The following is an 18,668-nucleotide window of genomic DNA, read 5'->3' on the forward strand; positions in this document are numbered from 1 at the left end:
AGAAATTTGTTGACTGGATATGAAGACGTATAATTTACATCACAGAGAAGTGAGGACACAATTAATTTTTTGAATCTTTTAATCAAACAGTTGGGAGGACACATCTTCACCAGCCTGTACTCAAAAGAAACTGATAGGAATATGTTCCTACATTATTCATCACCAAAGGAACATTAAGGGTAATTTATCTTATAGTCCGTTCTTGCGAATCTAAAGAAACTGTTCGAAAAAAAATGATTTTCAAAATGCTGACATATATATAAGTCAAAAGAATTTCAATATCCACATCAACAGTTGAAACGAGCAAAGAAGAGGGCATGATATGCACCATGGGAGTCCCTCCTAGAGCCCATGGAGACAGAGAATTGGATATAATGCTGTGTGACAACTTTTCAGTATTGGCCCTCTTCAAAACAAACAAAATAAGAATCTGAGAGACGGATTGGTCCATTCCAGATCAGTAAAACATTAGTCACCACAGAATCTCAGAAGTCTTTTGGGACTATCATCAGTAGTTGACTATCACAAATGTCTTAACTGTAATATATGTGACATTACCATAGAGGGAACTGAGTTCACATGCAACATTACAGTTAAGCACAATTAATTCACAAATTGAATATCAAAGAATGACATATACTGTATAGTTTGCCTCTGCCTAAAAGCCTACATTGGAAAAACTAATCAGGAAGCAAGACACCTCATTGGTCAACACAAATCAAGAATTAGGTGCCATACAATGTCAGCTCCTTTGGTATAACATTTTCTCCAAACTTAACTTGCAATCTTAAATTTGAAATGGACAGTACTAAGACAAGTACAAGTTAAATCACATGGAAACTTGTGTTCACTGAGACAGGAGGCTTTTATCATCATGAAACTACAGACTGCTGAAACTGTACTAAATGAGATGTCTGAGCTCAGTAACACATTTTGATAAACTGTGAAATGTATATTTTAAAATAATATCTCCGGAAGGATTTCTGTTTTTATCAAATTGAATGTTTAAGTGCCTTGGGACTCCAAACGTGTAACATAGAGAGAGACATTCCCTTTAATTAAGGAAATAAATATTCTCTTATTCATTTTGAGATTGTTGCCCAGCAGTCTAATTCATGGATAAAGTTCCCTTTTTAGTGCATAGGACAAAAGAACGTTCCTCCATGTGTGCGCTATAAACTACATCTCCCAGCAACCCTCTGTCAGAAATTGGCTTCCACCTCCAACTTTGCGAATGCCATCATACAAATGAGCGTGTCCCCATGAGCGTGCTCACCCGTACAAGCGAATAAATGTGATACGGAGCAGCCGCATACGCGATGAATATAGGAAACTGGTGCACTCTATTTCAATAGAAATTCAAATGAGTGATAATGGAACCCATTGTTGGACACAATTGTCCAACATACAAACCATTGTTGTTTATTAATAGAAGTTACAGCTGTTTTTATTTCAGCTTTAAAAGCAAAACCCACAATGGTCATAGGTGAGCATTCTTTAAAAACAACATACTCGGGTGCTGGGACACAATGGTTTAAAAATGTATCCACACTTACCAACTTCGGGTTCCACAACCCCTCTTTTATCCTCCCCACTTTCTTATCTTTTCAGATATGTGAAGAACACTGATAATCCTACCCGAAAGTGGGTATGTCAAAAATTTTACACCAAAATTTAAACAGATTAAAAAACAGTTATTGAATTATAATTGATTTATATAATATAATTGTTTTTTGATTGTGTCCCGATAAAATGAATACACACCCAAATAATTATCTCTTTTAAAGTCCTGTCCCGCCTACATTGAAATTGAAATGCTTCTGGAATTTTTAATGTGAGTAGTATGGAGCAGTTTCTCCCCTTTTGGAAAATGTAAATACATATTTCGTCAAGAACTAATAAGTAATGGAATATATATCCTTAACGTGGAAATAACATTGTAAATGTGGCTTCCCCTCCTCGCCATTGAATTGTTGTTTATATACATCGAGAGTTGTGATACATTTTATGTTTTGTATTTATTATCTTGGACACTTTTTTAGAAATGAGAAATTCATGTATGTAAAATTCATATAGGTGCTGTTTTATATGTACTATGTGATATGTAACACGGCATTTGTATGTATATGAACTTATTTTATTTTTCTGTTCTTATGTACGAGGAATCATATGTGAGTACGACATTGAACAGACTATAATTAAATAAGATTGATTGTTCAGAAATTATTGACATGTAATTTGTGTTCATGTTGTAATTATTAACTAGTGTTATATTTATGGCCAATGAGGGGCAAATTGTTTTGTTTTTATGTTGCTTTAGCCTCAACATAAATGTATGTATGTCCCATATAAATATCTCACTCCTCTCATGTCCCTTCATACTGGTATGCCCTCAATTGGTCTTTTAGCTAAAGGAACGAGTACATACTTTCATACTAAGGTAAATAATGTCAGATCCATACATACCTCTCTCTTAACAGCCCCCTTCTTATACTTCTCTTTCATCAATAATCTGCTCTGTCAACTTCACTTTATTTTCAGCTACATCTACAAGTTGGATCTTTTCCATCCTTTAAAGGAGGAATGATCCATGCAGCCCAGTTGGTTCTTTATATTCTCAAATTTACAAATCTCTGGCATTCTGGACAAGTCTAGTTCTTCTCCCTCATAATGGTTAATTATCTCCATTATCATAAGGGTACACCCAGATTGCTTCTAGTCCACTGTGGTATTCCTACATCTGAAATTTAACAATAACTGATCCCAACATACCCACCTGCTATTGTCTCCTCAACACTGTATTGTTCCTCAAAAATACTTGACCATGTGGCTTTCCATCATACTCATAATTCACTTTGTATGCAACCTCCTCAGTTTGTTTCCTGAGTCACCCAGTCCTCCAAGTTCAGTTTGTTTTTCATGTATTTGATTTTTATCAGCAATACTCACATTGATTGCCTCACTGACCCATCTGTGCCTTACAGCGCAGTCAACCAGTATATCTTGCAAAATATCCTTGCATTTCTTGTCATTGCTGTCACTATAATCAAATCATCCCCTCCTTACAGCTTCTTGTATGGTTCAGCTGTGCTCCAAAAACCTTCTCTCACCTCATCACCTCTTTGCTAATAGAAGCCACCTTTTCTCACACCTTTCAATTTTCCGACTCCTAACACATCCAGTCTATATTGTGAAACTAAGTTATAACTGAATTGGCTATTTTCCAGCTTCATCAAGTCTCAGCTTTCTGCTCCCTCCATCACTTTCCTTCCTAATGTCCCTTAATGCTTCATCAAGCTAAAGACCTTGGAGTCCTATTTGATTCCCCAAGACATTTTGAATACTTTATTTCTGCCACAGTGATACCAGCTCTTCACAATCTATGAGACAGGTTCTTGTCTCAGACTTTTACACATTACTCTTGAACTTGCTTCCAATAAAAAGGAGAGCTGAGTATTTACTAGGCTTCAAGCAACTTTGAAGGGAAATGGGAAAAACTGCATAGGCCTGTTAGCAGTGATCTTCTTTAAAACCATGACATTCTTCCAAACATAAAGAACTACCCCTTCATAGAGAAGTTGGTTACATCATTTAGTGTCAAAGGGCAGGATAGTAGCAAGCATTAGGATTTAATAAATTCTTCATTACGTTGGTGGAAGTCTGTCAAGGAACTGAGTAGGGGATACAGAATGAAATTACTTTCCTAGGGTTATGGACATTACCTGCTGCAGTCCAGTAAATGTTATTAGGAATGACCTTGATTAGATTTTTTTTAAAGCTGGACAAATTAGAACCAAGATCTTGGTAGGGGCAAAATGTTATTAATGCAGGTATGAGTATTGCATACTAGGCTCATTTAGAGTTTTTGGAAGAGTGGGAGCACTGCTCTAAATCAAATATGCTACTGTCCCTCCAATCTCATGGCTCACCCACTCTATTTAGATTCAGGGGAAATGCTGTGTTTACACTGGTGAGCCTTTGCTGGCTCTGCAACTGTAAACCTCTGACATGTTGGCCCGCCTGCCACTGTGACTCGTCATGCCTATTGAGGGCAGGGCAACCACCTCTCATTTCTTTGGCTGTGCCCACAATACATTGTATGGTGGACGTTTGCAGTTTGAAATGGCTCCCATGTGAAAGAAGGAAACTCTCTTTGTGTCAGGGCCATTTGTCTTTATATTGTGTTGTGGAAACAAAAATTCCAGCTTTGGAAGTTTATCTTTCAATACAAAAATGTTTGACAAGCGTGCGCCTTATGCATGCAGTTTGCACAACAAGCCTTCACTGCTGTGAAGGGGCTCACTCATTGTAGTATCTGGCATCTGAGGAGCTCTAAGTAAAGCAGACTGTACTCTGTCAAGATCTAAATTGCCCCAGGAGTGTCTGCAATGTGGAAACCTTTTACGTGTGTTTGGAGGGTTGATTTTGATATAAATTACCATTTAAAAGCGTGTTGTGCTTGATTCAAGAGAGATTTCTGAGGGGGATGTTAATAAGATACCCCTCAAATAGATAAGATCCAACATTTTTCCAGCGTTTTACGCTATTGTTTACTCTTTGCTGAACCTGAAGAATACAAGCTACTCGAGATTGAACAGCTTCATGCCAGTGATTAAAGGAAACCTTGAAGACTCTTTATCGTCAGGGCTTGCATTTTGCCTCCATATTCATCATCCCTGTGATAGTCTCTGTTAATCTTGGGTGCTAGATTTCTGTTTTATAAATGGCCCTTAAAAACACTCTTCAGTCCCTAGACTATAGCCTTCAGAATGAAAGAGTTACATGAAAAAAAATGAAAAGATCTACCTAGAGGAGGGTGCTTTTATTTACATGCAAGGCCACAGTCACCGCAATGTCCTACAGAGTAGATCATAATTGAGTAAAGAACCTCTTTTGGAATGCAGTGGTGAGGTACATGTTGAACTTCATTATGGGCAATACAGAGGTACAGAGAATAACCCCTCCGCCAAAATCTAAATCAGGCCCTTAGTGCTCTGCACTGCCATGATTCAATAAGTAGGTGCATATGACTGTGAGTTTATAGACAGTGATGTGATGCGAGTTCCCCTGTCGAAATAAACTAATGATTATCTTTTCCGTGATATATCCTGAACCAATGACCAAAACAGAGTCTTCATAATTGTCCTCTACAACTTCAGTGTGTTTTGGAGGATAGATACAAGGTGTAAAATATTTTTGCCGCATGGCTTGTGTTTGGATGGATGACTTTCGACTTCGGCAGTGTGAGATGATGTGAATGGTGCTTCTGCTCAGTGAGTTGAAAATGCAGTTTGTTCTCAAAACATATTTGTACAACATACCTTTCCTGCTACTTGTGTTTCCGTCTTAACTTGCGCATATAGCCCTAAGTACTTGCAGGCACTTGGGAGGGAATTTAAAGTCCTTAATAACTTCCGCATTTATGTTTTTATCACCCATTTCAGATTGGAAGTTCTGAGGATTGTTTCTCCTTGTTCAGAGACTCTCAGAATGATCCAGTGCCTTCAACAACAATTTCAAATCCACAAAAAGTAAGTGAAAAGAATGTGTTTAATCACTTTCAGAAGCACTGCAAGTTATCATTTTCTTAGTGTAAGTGTGAAGGTAAATGTGCATTTTACTTGTTGAGAAGTTCAGGGGAACAATATCTGTGTGTGCTGCTAGAATTATGCCAAATATATTGTATGTAATTTACCATACTCTTCACTCTGAAGGGCATCAAGATAATAGTTTTCATCCCCCAAGGAGAAACATCTATGAATTATGCCTGAGTGGCCACCTGCCAATCAACTTGTGCTTTTTAGTCACATCTCTATCCTAATGTTAAAGATAAATGAGTTACGACTTTATTTTTCTTCATTATGAAGTTGAACATGTTAAAAATGTCGACTACGCAACATAAAGGGAATTATTTTCTAGCATTTCTAACTTTGTCCATGAACAAAAACTGGTGTTTTGATATTCTTTTGGCACAGCTTTATATCCAATAAGCCTAAATGACATCATTAATAATAGCAGAATTTGTAAAATACTGTATGTTGGTTACAGGTATTGATTAACATGTTTGTTCCTCAAAGAACAGTGCAGTTAACTATTTAACCCTGTTGATAATTAATCTAAATTTGAATGGAGCATGTTGAAACCTAGTCAGTTATTAAGAGCATAGACTAATTACCATTTACGCAGCAAGAGAACGTGTAAAATAATTTATGACCACTATGCCCTCCCTTTAGCTATCCCTGCCAGGAGTTTCAGCTTGGGTATGTCAATCATACAAGCGGTAGGAGTCTTCACCTATCAGTTCTGTTTTTACCCATGCCTTCCACCTGTTGATAAAAGGACTGTTATGTTTGGTTCTCCTCCCCATGCAGGTCATTGATACAACAGTGTTTATGTCTTTTTCTGGAAACGTAGGGCCAAATTTACTAGAAGTACAGCATTTGCTGTGCTAAGTTGTATCAAATGAAAAAAGAAACACAGTCTCATATTGTAGGAGATGGGTTACTGGTTGAGGGGGGTTAAACCCTACTGAAACAGCACAACAATTCTTGTCAAAATGAAACACAAACTCCAAATTAACCTATACAAACAAACTCCAAATTAACCTATACATAACCTTTCTGTAGCTTGCCATAAAGCAGTCAAGCTTAACTCAGAGGCAATATGTAAAGTATTTATGCAGCACCTCAAATAGTAATACAGTGAAAACACAACACAAGAAAAATCCCACACCAATTTGGAAAATAGAGTAAAACATAATAAATTATTTGAGACCAAAATGACAAATATCCAATTGGTAGAATCGAAGATGTGCAATTTTAAAGTTTTAGATCAAAATAGTGCTTAAAAGCGCAAAGTACCAACTATGGTTATCTGGTCAAGCCAGGTGGAGCATGGCCTGAAAACAGGGACCAAGTTAGGCTCCTCTGAACAAAGTACCTTAAATCCTGGTTGCAAAGCTTTGCAAGATCCCGTGTTGAAGACAGAGTCTAGGTGCTGAGTTCATGGTGGTTGGAGACTTTTCTGTCCCTGAGGCTTTGAGGCCAGCCAACTAGCCTTTGAATTCACTCTGGTGGTCCTGGTTTCAAGATGCAGGTTCAGCCATTCTCATTCAGGCAGTGGGGGGAGCAGGGTAGCAAGGCATCAGAGCAGCAGTCCTTCTTGCATCAGAGCAGCACAGCAGTCCTGCTGAGTCTACCACAGGTCCAGAGGTCTACTGAGGGTCCAACAGTTATACTCTGTGCCGGCTTTGAAGTAGTAGCTTTGTAGTTGGAGAGGTTTCTAGAGGGATCCACCCCCAGAGGTGGTCGGAATTTCCTCCCTCCTTGCCCTGCCCCCATCTTGGCACGGGGCAGAAAATACTAGTGTGAAACCCTTTGTGAGTGCGTTGAGGCAGAGTATTTGTCATGTGCAAGTGTAGTAGATGGTAGCTCCACTCCCTTATCAAGTCCGAGATGGCCCAAACTGTCAGCACCTATTCCCTATTTATCTCACTATCTGGGAGCAATATGCAAAGATCATCTGCACTTAAACATGTGACCCAGGATACAGGAAATGGTTGAGACATGAAAATGTAAACTTTCTAAAAGTAGCATGTGCAGAACTGTTACTTAAGACCCAACTTTACCATTAAAGGGAGGTTTAAATTACAATTCCTTAGACACCAAACTGGGCATTCTTACCTGCTCCCAATTGAAAAGCGTCACTTATTAAACGTAATAGGGTAACCCAATGTTCCCTGATGAGAGAGGCAGGCCTTGCAGTAGTGAAAAATGAATTTAAGAGTTTTTCACTACCAGGACATGTAAAAAGAAACATAAATGTCCATATTTTTAACCATACTGTACCTTTTCCTATGGGCTGTGAGGAGCCTACACTAGGGGGACCTTTTATATGTATAAAAAGGAATGTTTAGGCCTGGCAAAAGGTTTATTTTGCTAGGTCAAAATGACAGTTTGAAACTGAACCCACAGGCTACAATATCAGGCCAGAGGCATGTTTAAAGGGTTAATTAAGTGGTAGCACAATGAATTCTGTAGGCCTACTAGCAACATTTAATTTACCAGCCCTGGGCACATGTAGTACCACTTTACTAGGGACTTACAAGTAAATTAAATGTGCCAATTGGGTGTGAGGCAATTTCATCATTTTTAAAGGAGAGAATACAAGCATGTTAGCACTGGTTAGCAGTCCTAAAAGCCAATAAAATTGAGTTTAGAAAATATGAGGGTGAAGGTAGAAAGTTTGAGGATGACCCTGCAAATCCAAAACAGATGTATTAGGATGCATCAGTGTTTGTGCCATATCTATAAAGATATGGCACTGTTTTTTTCTCTCTCAGTGCTGAAACAATTTTGACTACCATGTTTCCATCAGTGGTATGCTTTCTGCCAACCACAGAAGGACGAATGGCTGTGTGAATTTTAACCTGTCACCGTTGGTTGAAAATTGGTCCCTGCAGTGGATACCATAGTCCACTGAACTGACAACACTGGCTTTTCATATACCTGATTCATCTAGATTTTAAGTGACACTGCTGACATTTGTTAGTTTTCTTTTTCAAGAACATTGTATCTGCTCCACGTACCACGAGAGGGATTTCATTGTTGTACTCCAGCTGTAGATGTTGATGCCCTAGTCTGTTTGTAAAATCAGATTTATAGAGCGCTGCTAATCCAGGCACTGAGAGCATTGTTGGTAGGAGTTCAGTTGAACAGCCAGTTCTTGAGTCATTTCCCGAATTCCAAAAGAGAGGATGAGGTCTGTAGGTGAAGGGGGAGGTCATTCCAAAATTTTGCTGCAAGGTTGGAGAAGGTGCATTCTCCACTGTTGCTTCTGTTGATGCGTGCGGTGTGTGAGGGAGAGGGAAGTGCACCGAGGTTCCTTGGAGGGTTGATGGAAGTTCAGGCGGTGGTTGATGTATGCTGGTCCTTGGTTGTGAAGGGCCTTGTAAGTGTAGATCAGCATCTTAAATTGACATCTCTTCTGAATGGGAAACCAGTGGAGTTTCTTGAGGTGGGGGGTGGTGTGGGTCCATTTGGGAAGGTCAAGGATGAGTCTGGCCACTGAGTTCTGTATGGTCGGTAGTCTCTTCAGGAGGTGCATGGTGATTACTACGTAGAGTGTGTTGCTGTAGTCCAGTGGGCTTGTGACTAGGGTTTGAGTGACGGTTTGTCTTGGGTTCACAGGGAGCCATTTTAAATCTTATAGAACATGTGAAGAGTGAGGAAGCAGGTGGAAGAGACTGCATTGATCTGGTTTTTCATAGTGGGCTTCCTGTCCAGGATGATGCCAAGATAGTGTGCGTGGTCTGTTGGAGTGGGTGCTGGTCCTAATTCAGAAGGCCACCACAAGTCGTTTCACAGGGAGATGTTGTTTCCCGAAGATCAGCACTTTTGTGTATTCTGAGTTGAGCTTTAGACAGTTGTTTTTCATTCAGTCAGCAATGCCTGTCCTCTGACAGTGAGAGAATGAGCCGGGTGTCATCTTTGTACAATATTATGTTTATTCTGACAATGTTGGCGAAGAGGCTTATGTAAATTTTGAACAGTGTAGGGCTGAGGGACGCCACAGGTTATGTTCTTGGGTTCCAAGATGAAAGGTGCTAGGTGGATTCTCTGGGTTCTTCTAATGAGGAAGGAGGCAAATCATTTGAGGGTGTCTGCTTGGATTCCAGTGTGATGAAGCCTCTTTACAAAGGTGTGGTGGGATATGGTGTTGAATGCTACAGAGAGGCCAAGAAGGACCAGGGCTGCCGATTCTCCACAGTTAAGGAGGGTTCTGATGTTGTCTGTGGCAGCAATCAGGGCAGTTTTGGTGCTATGGTTGGTGCAGAATCTAGATTGGGAAAGCTCCAGAAGATTGTTGCTCTCCGGATGTTCCTTGTGTTGGCGGTTGATGGCGTTTTCAAGGACTTTGGCAGGAATGGGGAGCAGTGAGATGAGACTGTAGTTCTTGAGCTCATTGCGGGTCGGTGGAAGGTTTCTTGAGAAGAGGTTTGATGTCTGTGGATTTCCATGCTTCGGGGAAGTAGGCCGTGGTTATGGATGAGTTGAAGATGGCAGTGAGCTTGCCACTGATCACGTTCTTCCTAAGGTGGAAAATGTGATGGCTCTAGGAGTTAGTGGGAGGTCCTGAGTGGGTGGAGTTCATGATGGCTGTGATAATTTCTGTTGCGAGCTGGTCCCATGCGGCGAGCAGGTGGTCAGATATTGCATCATGGTTGTTAGCCTCAATGGGGGTGAGGAATCTGAGGTTGTCAATAGCGGTGGGTTTATGGGTTCAAAGTTTTTATAGATGGCGGAGATCTTGTCAGTGGGAAGGGCGAGGTTTAGTCTTTTACCCATCTTTATTCTTGCTAGAAAATATATATGAATTGACCTTTACATAAATGTAATGTAACAGAGTGGCTATGTTCTTATTCTGATTGTATCCTCTGTAACAGATGTATGCAACAGGTGTATGTAACAGGTGTGGGTCCTCTGTACCAGATGTATGTAACCTTTTAATTGCATGCCTTGTCAGAAGATATTTGCTTCTTTTAATTTTGCACACAGCAATTGGTGGAAATTAAACTGACTGTCTATAGAGGGAACCGTTACAGTGGCATTGTGAATTGTAACTGACCTCCCCCACTATCTAAACTGACACATAATGGTAAATTTCCCCCAAGGGAATTTCTGTGTTTCATTTGATATCTTGTCTTGAACAGCAAGACAAACTTCAAGGGAAATGAGTGTGTGATATGCTGCTAAACAAAGAAACCAAACATTTTAGTTGAAGAATTAAAGAACTTAACCCCTTGAGTGCGGGCGTCTGCCACCGGCTGACGCCCGCACTACCTCCCTGGTGCAGGTCACGACCAGTGGCCGCCACCAGGGAGGGCACCGAGTATTTTTTCTTTTTAAAACACCCCGGGAGACACTGAAGATCTTTGTGTTTCCCCCCACCCCTCCACTTGCCCATTTGTGGCTCAGTGTGCCGCAAGGGCGATGTTCGGGAAGGCCTCGTTTGAAAGGGGAGACTCTGGCCTCAGGCCTTCCTGAACAGGTTTCCTGACCTCGAGGGCCAGGAAACCCCACTAGACACCAGGGATTTCACTTAGGGGGGTCGGCCCTGGGCCCATATTTTTTTTTATAAAAAGGTAGGTGTCCCCTAAATTAAAAAAAAAAAAAAAAAGAAATTGACGAGGGTCCGCCTGTGGGCAGGGCGACCCCCAGTGGGGGCAATATTATTTTTTTTGTTGAAATTGTACGATTTCCCTGGGGGCCATTATGCCCCCAAGGAAACCATACAACTACAAAAAAAAAACATATAGATCTATATGTAGATCTATATATGCAAAAAACAAAGGAGAACTCTGGGAAATTCCCAAACTTATAAGGAGCACCCTGCAACACCAGCGACACTCTAGATTTCCTCACCTCAAATGTCTGCTTATCTAGCAACGTTTTTAAGCATAGGATCAGCACAGTGCTATCCACGCCGAGCTAGATAGTGACAAAGTCTTTTGCCATTTGTACAGCAAAATCCTTGAACATAGGATTGAAATGTGTCATCCTTTCCGAGCTGTAAAATGACAAAAGCCATTTACCGCTCCAGGCACAGTATTACAGCTTTGGACCGGTCAAATACCGTCCAAGCCAACCTGGAATGAGTAAAGCAACCCCTGCCACGTGTTTCGCTCTCATTAGAGCTCTTCAGAGGGGTTTAGCTTTGTCCAGACACAAGGGAGCATCCATTATAAGTCAAAACAAGGCCCTTTCAGGGTTAGAGTGACGCATACATTATGCAAAAAACAAAGGAGAATTCTATGAAGTTCCAAAATTTAGGTGGAGAGCAGCTCTAGTAAGGAGCACCCTGCAACACCAGCAACACTCTAGATTTGCTCACCTCAAATGTCTGCTTATCTAGCAAAGTTTTTAAGCATAGGATAAGCACAGTGCTATCCACGCCGAGCTAGATAGTGACAGTCTTTTGCCATTTGTACAGCAAAATCTTTAAACATAGGATTGACAAGTGTCATCCTTGCCGAGCTGTAAAATGACAAAAGCTATTTACCATATATATATATGTTCGGTGGCATGTGTAGCTGCAGATACACATGCTGTGCATCATCCTGCCATCTAGTGTTGGGCTCGGAGTGTTACAAGTTGTTTTTCTTCGAAGAAATCTTTTCGAGTCACGGGACCGAGTGACTCCTCCCTTTCGGCTCCATTGCGCATGGGCGTCGACTCCATCTTAGATTGTTTTCTTTCCGCCATCGGGTTCGGACGTGTTTCTCTTCGCTCCGTATTTCGAATTAGGAAAGTTAGCAAAAGTATCGAAAATTTGACGGTATTGTTAGCGTTCGGTACCAGGTTAGTGTATCGGCACCGAAATTAAGACCGCTTCGGAGGCCCTTCGGGCCTTCCACTCTTCACCGAGGCCTGGTCGGCCCGACCACACACGTCGTCCCAGACTAATAGACCGGACCCCCTTCCGTTTCTGTCCTAAGTGTCACGCAAAGTATCCTTATACAGACCAGCACCGGGTCTGTAATCTGTGTTTATCACCTGAACACAGAGAGGATACTTGCGAAGCTTGCCGAGCGTTTCGATCAAAAAAGACCTTGAGGGATCGACGCGCAAGAAGACTACAAATGGCGTTGAAACCGAAAGAACAGCTCGACATCGGAGAGGAGGAAAGCATCTCCATCCAGGAGACGGACTCGGATGAATCCGAAAGTGAACGACCCTCGACGGTGCAACGAACCATGATTAAACCTGCCCCGTCCAAAATTCAGGGTCACACCAAAACATTTAAGTCCATGGGGACGCCACCGCCAGCAGGCCATGGCTCAACCCACCGAAAGGAAGGTGACCAAACATCGGCACCGAAAAAGGCCAAAGAATTGCCGAAGACTTACGACTCCGGTCAAGAATCCGGCACCGAACGATCTCGACACCGAGAGTTCGATTCGCCCAAAACAAGGAAAACTCAGTACCGAAAAAAGCGGCCTCGGAGCCGAAAAGAAGCTCTTATACAGAAGAGCAAGGACTTTCCAGCCAATTCAAGGAAAGACATCGATTCGGGCAGGAGTTAGCTATGGAAGAACCTGACCATACACAAAGGAGGTTACATATCCAAAAAGAGACTGGAAAAATACAAACTTTACCTCCGCTCAAATCAAAAAGGAAACTTGCATTTCAGGAGAAAGAAATGCAACCTAAGGCAAAAGTGGTTAGAGACAAATCTCCACCACCAATGTTCTCACCACAACCGTCCCCACCGCGCTCACCACAACTGTCACCAGTGGGAACCCCTATAATGCAGTCACCCACACATACTGGGATGACACAAGATGATGCTGATGCATGGGACTTACATGATGCACCAGTATTGGATAAAAGTCCGGATTGTTATCCAACAAAGCTGTCACCACCAGAAGACAGTACTGCATATTCGCAAGTACTATCCAGGGTAGCTACGTTCCACAACATAGCAATGCACACAGAGTCAATGGAGGATGATTTCCTGTTTAACACTCTGGCATCCACCCACGCTTCCTATCAGAGTCTGCCAATGCTCCCGGGCATGCTCAAGCACGCGAAACAGGTCTTCCAGGAGCCTGTAAATGGAAGGGCTATCACGCCTAGAATTTAGAAAAAGTACAAACCTCCCCCAACAGATCCTGTGTTCATAACGCAACAACTTACACCGGACTCCGTGGTTGTAGGGGCGGCAAGAAAAAGAGCAAACTCTCAATCGCCAGGAGACGCTCCACCGCCTGACAAAGAAAGCAGAAAATTTGACGCAGCGGGCAAGCGAGTGGCAGCACAAGCAGCCAATCAATGGCGGATTGCAAATTCGCAAGCCCTACTTGCACGCTACGACAGGGCACACTGGGACAAGATGCAAGACATCATACAGCACTTGCCCAAGGAACACCAAAAACATGCCCAGCAAGTAGTGGAAGAAGGCCATATCTAACAACCAGATAAGGTCCGCAGTAGACTCAGCAGACACAGCAGCACAAACTGTCAACACGGCTGTAACCATTCGCAGGCATGCATGGCTGAGAAGTTCTGGATTCAAGCCAGAGATTCAACAAGCGGTGTTGAATATGCCGTTTAATCAACAACAGTTGTTTGGGCCGGAAGTCGACACAGCCATTGAGAAATTGAAAAAAGACACGGACACGGCTAAAGCCATGGGCGCGCTCTATTCCCCACAAGTCAGAGGCACCTTTAGAAAACCACAATTCAGAGGAGGTTTTCGGCAACAAACATCTGAGCCTTCCACCTCTCAAACCAGACCCACCTATCAGGTGCAATACCAAAGGGGAGGGTTTCGTGGTTCCTATAGAGGACAATTCCCAAGAGGAAGGGGAAAGGTCAAAACAACCAAACCAAGCCAGACCAAACAGTGACTTCAATGTCACAACACCCCAACACTTGTCACCAGTGGGGGGGAGGCTAACCACATACTACCAAAACTGGACACACATTACCACAGACGCATGGGTCCTATCAATGATCCAACATGGTTATTGCATAGAATTCACAAAATTCCCGCCAGATGTGCCAACCAAAACGCACATTCTGTCCCAACAACACTTAGACCTATTACAAATAGAGGTCCAAGCACTACTACAAAAACAAGCAATAGAGCTCGTACCGAATCATCAGAAAGGAACAGGCGTCTACTCACTATATTTCCTGATTCCAAAAAAGGACAAAACGTTAAGACCTATCTTAGATCTCAGAACACAAAATCTCTTCATCAAATCAGACCACTTCCACATGGTAACACTTCAAGACGTAGCTCCTGTAGGAAAGTACCATCTTGCCTGGCATGTTACCCCCATTTTTCACTGTTTATATGTTGTTTTAGTTGTATGTGTCACTGGGACCCTGCTAGTCAGGGCCCCAGTGCTCATAAGTGTGCCTGAATGTGTTACCTGTGTTATGACTAACTGTCTCACTGAGGCTCTGCTAACCAGAACCTCAGTGGTTATGCTCTCTCATTACTTTCAAATTGTCACTAACAGGCTAGTGACCAATTTTACCAATTTACATTGGCTTACTGGAACACCCTTATAATTCCCTAGTATATGGTACTGAGGTACCCAGGGTATTGGGGTTCCAGGAGATCCCTATGGGCTGCAGCATTTATTTTGCCACCCATAGGGAGCTCTGACAAATCTTACACAGGCCTGCCACTGCAGCCTGAGTGAAATAACGTCCACGTTATTTCACAGCCATTTTACACTGCACTTAAGTAACTTATAAGTCACCTATATGTCTAACCTTTACCTGGTAAAGGTTGGGTGCTAAGTTACTTAGTGTGAGGGCACCCTGGCACTAGCCAAGGTGCCCCCACATTGTTCAGGGCCAATTCCCCGGACTTTGTGAGTGCGGGGACACCATTACACGCGTGCACTACATATAGGTCACTACCTATATGTAGCTTCACAATCTTAACTCCGAATATGGCCATGTAATATGTCTATGATCATGGAATTGCCCCCTCTATACCATCCTGGCATAGTTGGCACAATCCCATGATCCCAGTGGTCTGTAGCACATACCCTGGTACTGCCAAACTGCCTTTCCCGGAGTTTCACTGCAGCTGCTGCTGCTGCCAACCCCTCAGACAGGCATCTGCCCTCCTGGGGTCCAGCCAGGCCTGGCCCAGGATGGCAGAACAAAGGACTTCCTCTGAGAGAGGGTGTTACACCCTCTCCCTTTGGAAAATGGTGTGAAGGCAGAGGAGGAGTAGCCTCCCCCAGCCTCTGGAAATGCTTTCATGGGCACATTTGGTGCCCATTTCTGCATAAGCCAGTCTACACCGGTTCAGGGACCCCTTAGCCCTGCTCTGGCGCGAAACTGGACAAAGGAAAGGGGAGTGACCACTCCTCTGACCTGTACCTCCCCTGGGAGGTGCCCAGAGCTCCTCCAGTGGGCTCCAGACCTCTGCCATCTTGGAAACAGAGGTGCTGCTGGCACACTGGACTGCTCTGAGTGGCCAGTGCCATCAGGTGACGTCAGAGACTCCTTCTGATAGGCTCCTTCAGGTGTTGCTAGCCTATCCTCTCTCCTAGGTAGCCAAACCCTCTTTTCTGGCTATTTAGGGTCTCTGTCTCTTGGGATTCCTTAGATAACGAATGCAAGAGCTCATCCGAGTTCCTCTGCATCTCTCTCTTCACCTTCTGCCAAGGAATCGACTGCTGACCGCGCTGGAAGCCTGCAAAACTGCAACATAGTAGCAAAGACGACTACTGCAACTCTGTAACGCTGATCCTGCCGCCTTCTCGACTGTTTTCCTGGTGGTGCATGCTGTGGGGGTAGTCTGCCTCCTCTCTGCACTAGAAGCTCTGAAGAAATCTCCTGTGGGTCGACGGAATCGTCCCCCTGCAACCGCAGGCACCAAAGAACTGCATCACCGGTACCTTGGGTCTCCTCTCAGCATGACGAGCGAGGACCCTTGAATCCAGCAACTCTGTCCAAGTGACTCCCACAGTCCAGTGACTCTTCAGTCCAAGTTTGGTGGAGGTAAGTCCTTGCCTCCCCACGCCAGACTGCATTGTTGGAAACCGCGACTTTTGCAGCTACTCCGGCCTCCGTGCACTTCCGGCGGAAATCCTTTGTGCACAGTCCAGCCTGGGTCCACGGCACTCTAACCTGCATTGCACGACCTCCTAAGTTGTTCTCCGGCGACGTGGGACTCCTTTGTGCGACTTCGGGTGAGCACCGTTTCACGCATCCTCGTAGTGCCTGTTTCTGGCACTTCTCCGGGTGCTACCTGCTGCTGAGAGGGCTCCTTGTCTTGCTCGACGTCCCCTCTGTCCCCTGATGCAATTTGCGACATCCTGGTCCCTCCTGGGCCACAGCAGCATCCAAAAACCTTTACCGCACGATTTGCAGCTAGCAAGGCTTGTTGGCAGTCTTTCGGCGGGAAAACACTTCTGCACTACTCTCCACATCGTGAGGGATCCGTCCTCCAAAGGGGAAGTCTCTAGCCCTTGTCGTTCTTGCAGAAACCTACGCTTCTACTGTCCAGTAGCAGCTCCTTTGCACCCACAGCTGGCATTTCCTGGGCATCTGCCCATCCCCGACTTGCTTGTGACTTTTGGACTTGGTCCCCTTGTTCCACAGGTACCCTCGACTGGAAATCCATTGTTGTTGCATTGTTGGTTTGTGTCTTTCCTGTAGAATCCCCCTATCACGACTTCTATGTCCTTTGGGGAACTTTAGTGCACTTTGCACTCACTTTTCAGGGTCTTGGGGTGGGCTATTTTTCTAACCCTTACTATTTTCTAATAGTCCCAGCGACCCTCTACAAGGTCACATAGGTTTGGGGTCCATTCGTGGTTCGCATTCCACTTTTGGAGTATATGGTTTGTGTTGCCCCATCCCTATGTGTCTCCATTGCATCCTATTGTAACTATACATTGTTTGCACTGTTTTCTAATACTATTACTGCATATTTTGGTATTGTGTACATATATCTTGTGTATATTTGCTATCCTCATACTGAGGGTACTCACTGAGATACTTTTGGCATATTGTCATAAAAATAAAGTACCTTTATTTTTAGTATATCTGTGTATTGTGTTTTCTTATGATATTGTGCATATGACACTAAGTGGTACTGTATGAGCTTTACTCGTCTCCTAGTTCAGCCTAAGCTGCTCTGCTAAGCTACCATTATCTATCAGCCTATGCTGCTAGACACCCTATACACTACTAAGGGATAACTGGGCCTGGTGCAAGGTGCAAGTACCCCTTGGTACTCACTACAAGCCAGTCCAGCCTCCTACATTGGTTGTGCAGCGGTGGGATAAGTGCTTTGAGACTACTTACCACTCTTGTCATTGTACTTTTCATAAGAGAAAAATATACAAAACAAGTTCAGTGTGTGTACACATAACTAAAAAGTTTTGCATTTCCTCTTTTCACTCTTTTCTAAAGTGCTGAAAAGTACTTCTAAACTTTCAAAAAGTTCTAAAAAGTTTAAAAAGTTTTTTTTTCTCTGTCTTTCTAAAAGCTCTGACAAACTTTTTTTTCTTTTTCTATCACTTTAACTCTCTCTAAAAATGTCTGGCACAGGCCAAAATGTTGATCTGTCCAAACTTGCATATGATCACCTTAGCTGGAAAGGAGCAAGGAGTCTCTGCATAGAGAGAGGTTTGAGTGTAGGGAAGAATCCTTCCTTGGAATTGTTACTTAACATGCTTAGAGAACAAGATAAGGCTAAAAGTGCCCCATCTGTTGAAAAAGTAGCTAATGGTTCCCAATCTGATCCAGGGACTCCCCCAGGAAAAGATTCAGGAAAGAAACTTCTTAGCCTGCCCATTACTAGACAGTCTAGCATAGTTGGTACTGAGGTGAAGTCACATCATACAGATGGTGTGCTCTCACATTACACTGTCAGCCAAGCTGTTAGGGTGCCCTCTGTAAGGGACAGGTCTCCTTCTGTTCATTCTCATCATACTTCTGTGTCTAGGAATGTCCCTCCCACCCACCCTGATGATAGATTGTTAGAAAGGGAGCTCAATAGATTGAGAGTGGAACAAACCAGACTGAAGCTCAAGAAGCAACAGCTGGATTTGGATAGACAGTCCTTAGAAGTAGAGAAGGAGAGACAGAAACTGGGTTTAGAAACCCATGGTGGCAGCAGCAGTA

The 18,668-nt window shown here is 43.1% G+C and overlaps 1 protein-coding gene across 2 annotated transcripts in view; it reads left to right on the forward strand.

Annotated features, from left to right (window-relative positions):
* Window positions 1-18,668, forward strand: part of CTTNBP2 (cortactin binding protein 2) — a 670,870-nt gene that overhangs the window by 604,163 nt on the left and 48,039 nt on the right. For both annotated transcript variants that reach the window (XM_069228905.1, XM_069228907.1), the window contains one exon: window positions 5,445-5,531. In XM_069228905.1, coding sequence (XP_069085006.1) covers window positions 5,445-5,531 — 87 coding nt within the window. The remainder of the gene's footprint in view (window positions 1-5,444; window positions 5,532-18,668) is intronic.

This window comes from Pleurodeles waltl, chromosome 4_1 (genome assembly GCF_031143425.1).
Source record: "Pleurodeles waltl isolate 20211129_DDA chromosome 4_1, aPleWal1.hap1.20221129, whole genome shotgun sequence".
Classification (NCBI taxonomy): Eukaryota; Metazoa; Chordata; class Amphibia; order Caudata; family Salamandridae; genus Pleurodeles; species Pleurodeles waltl.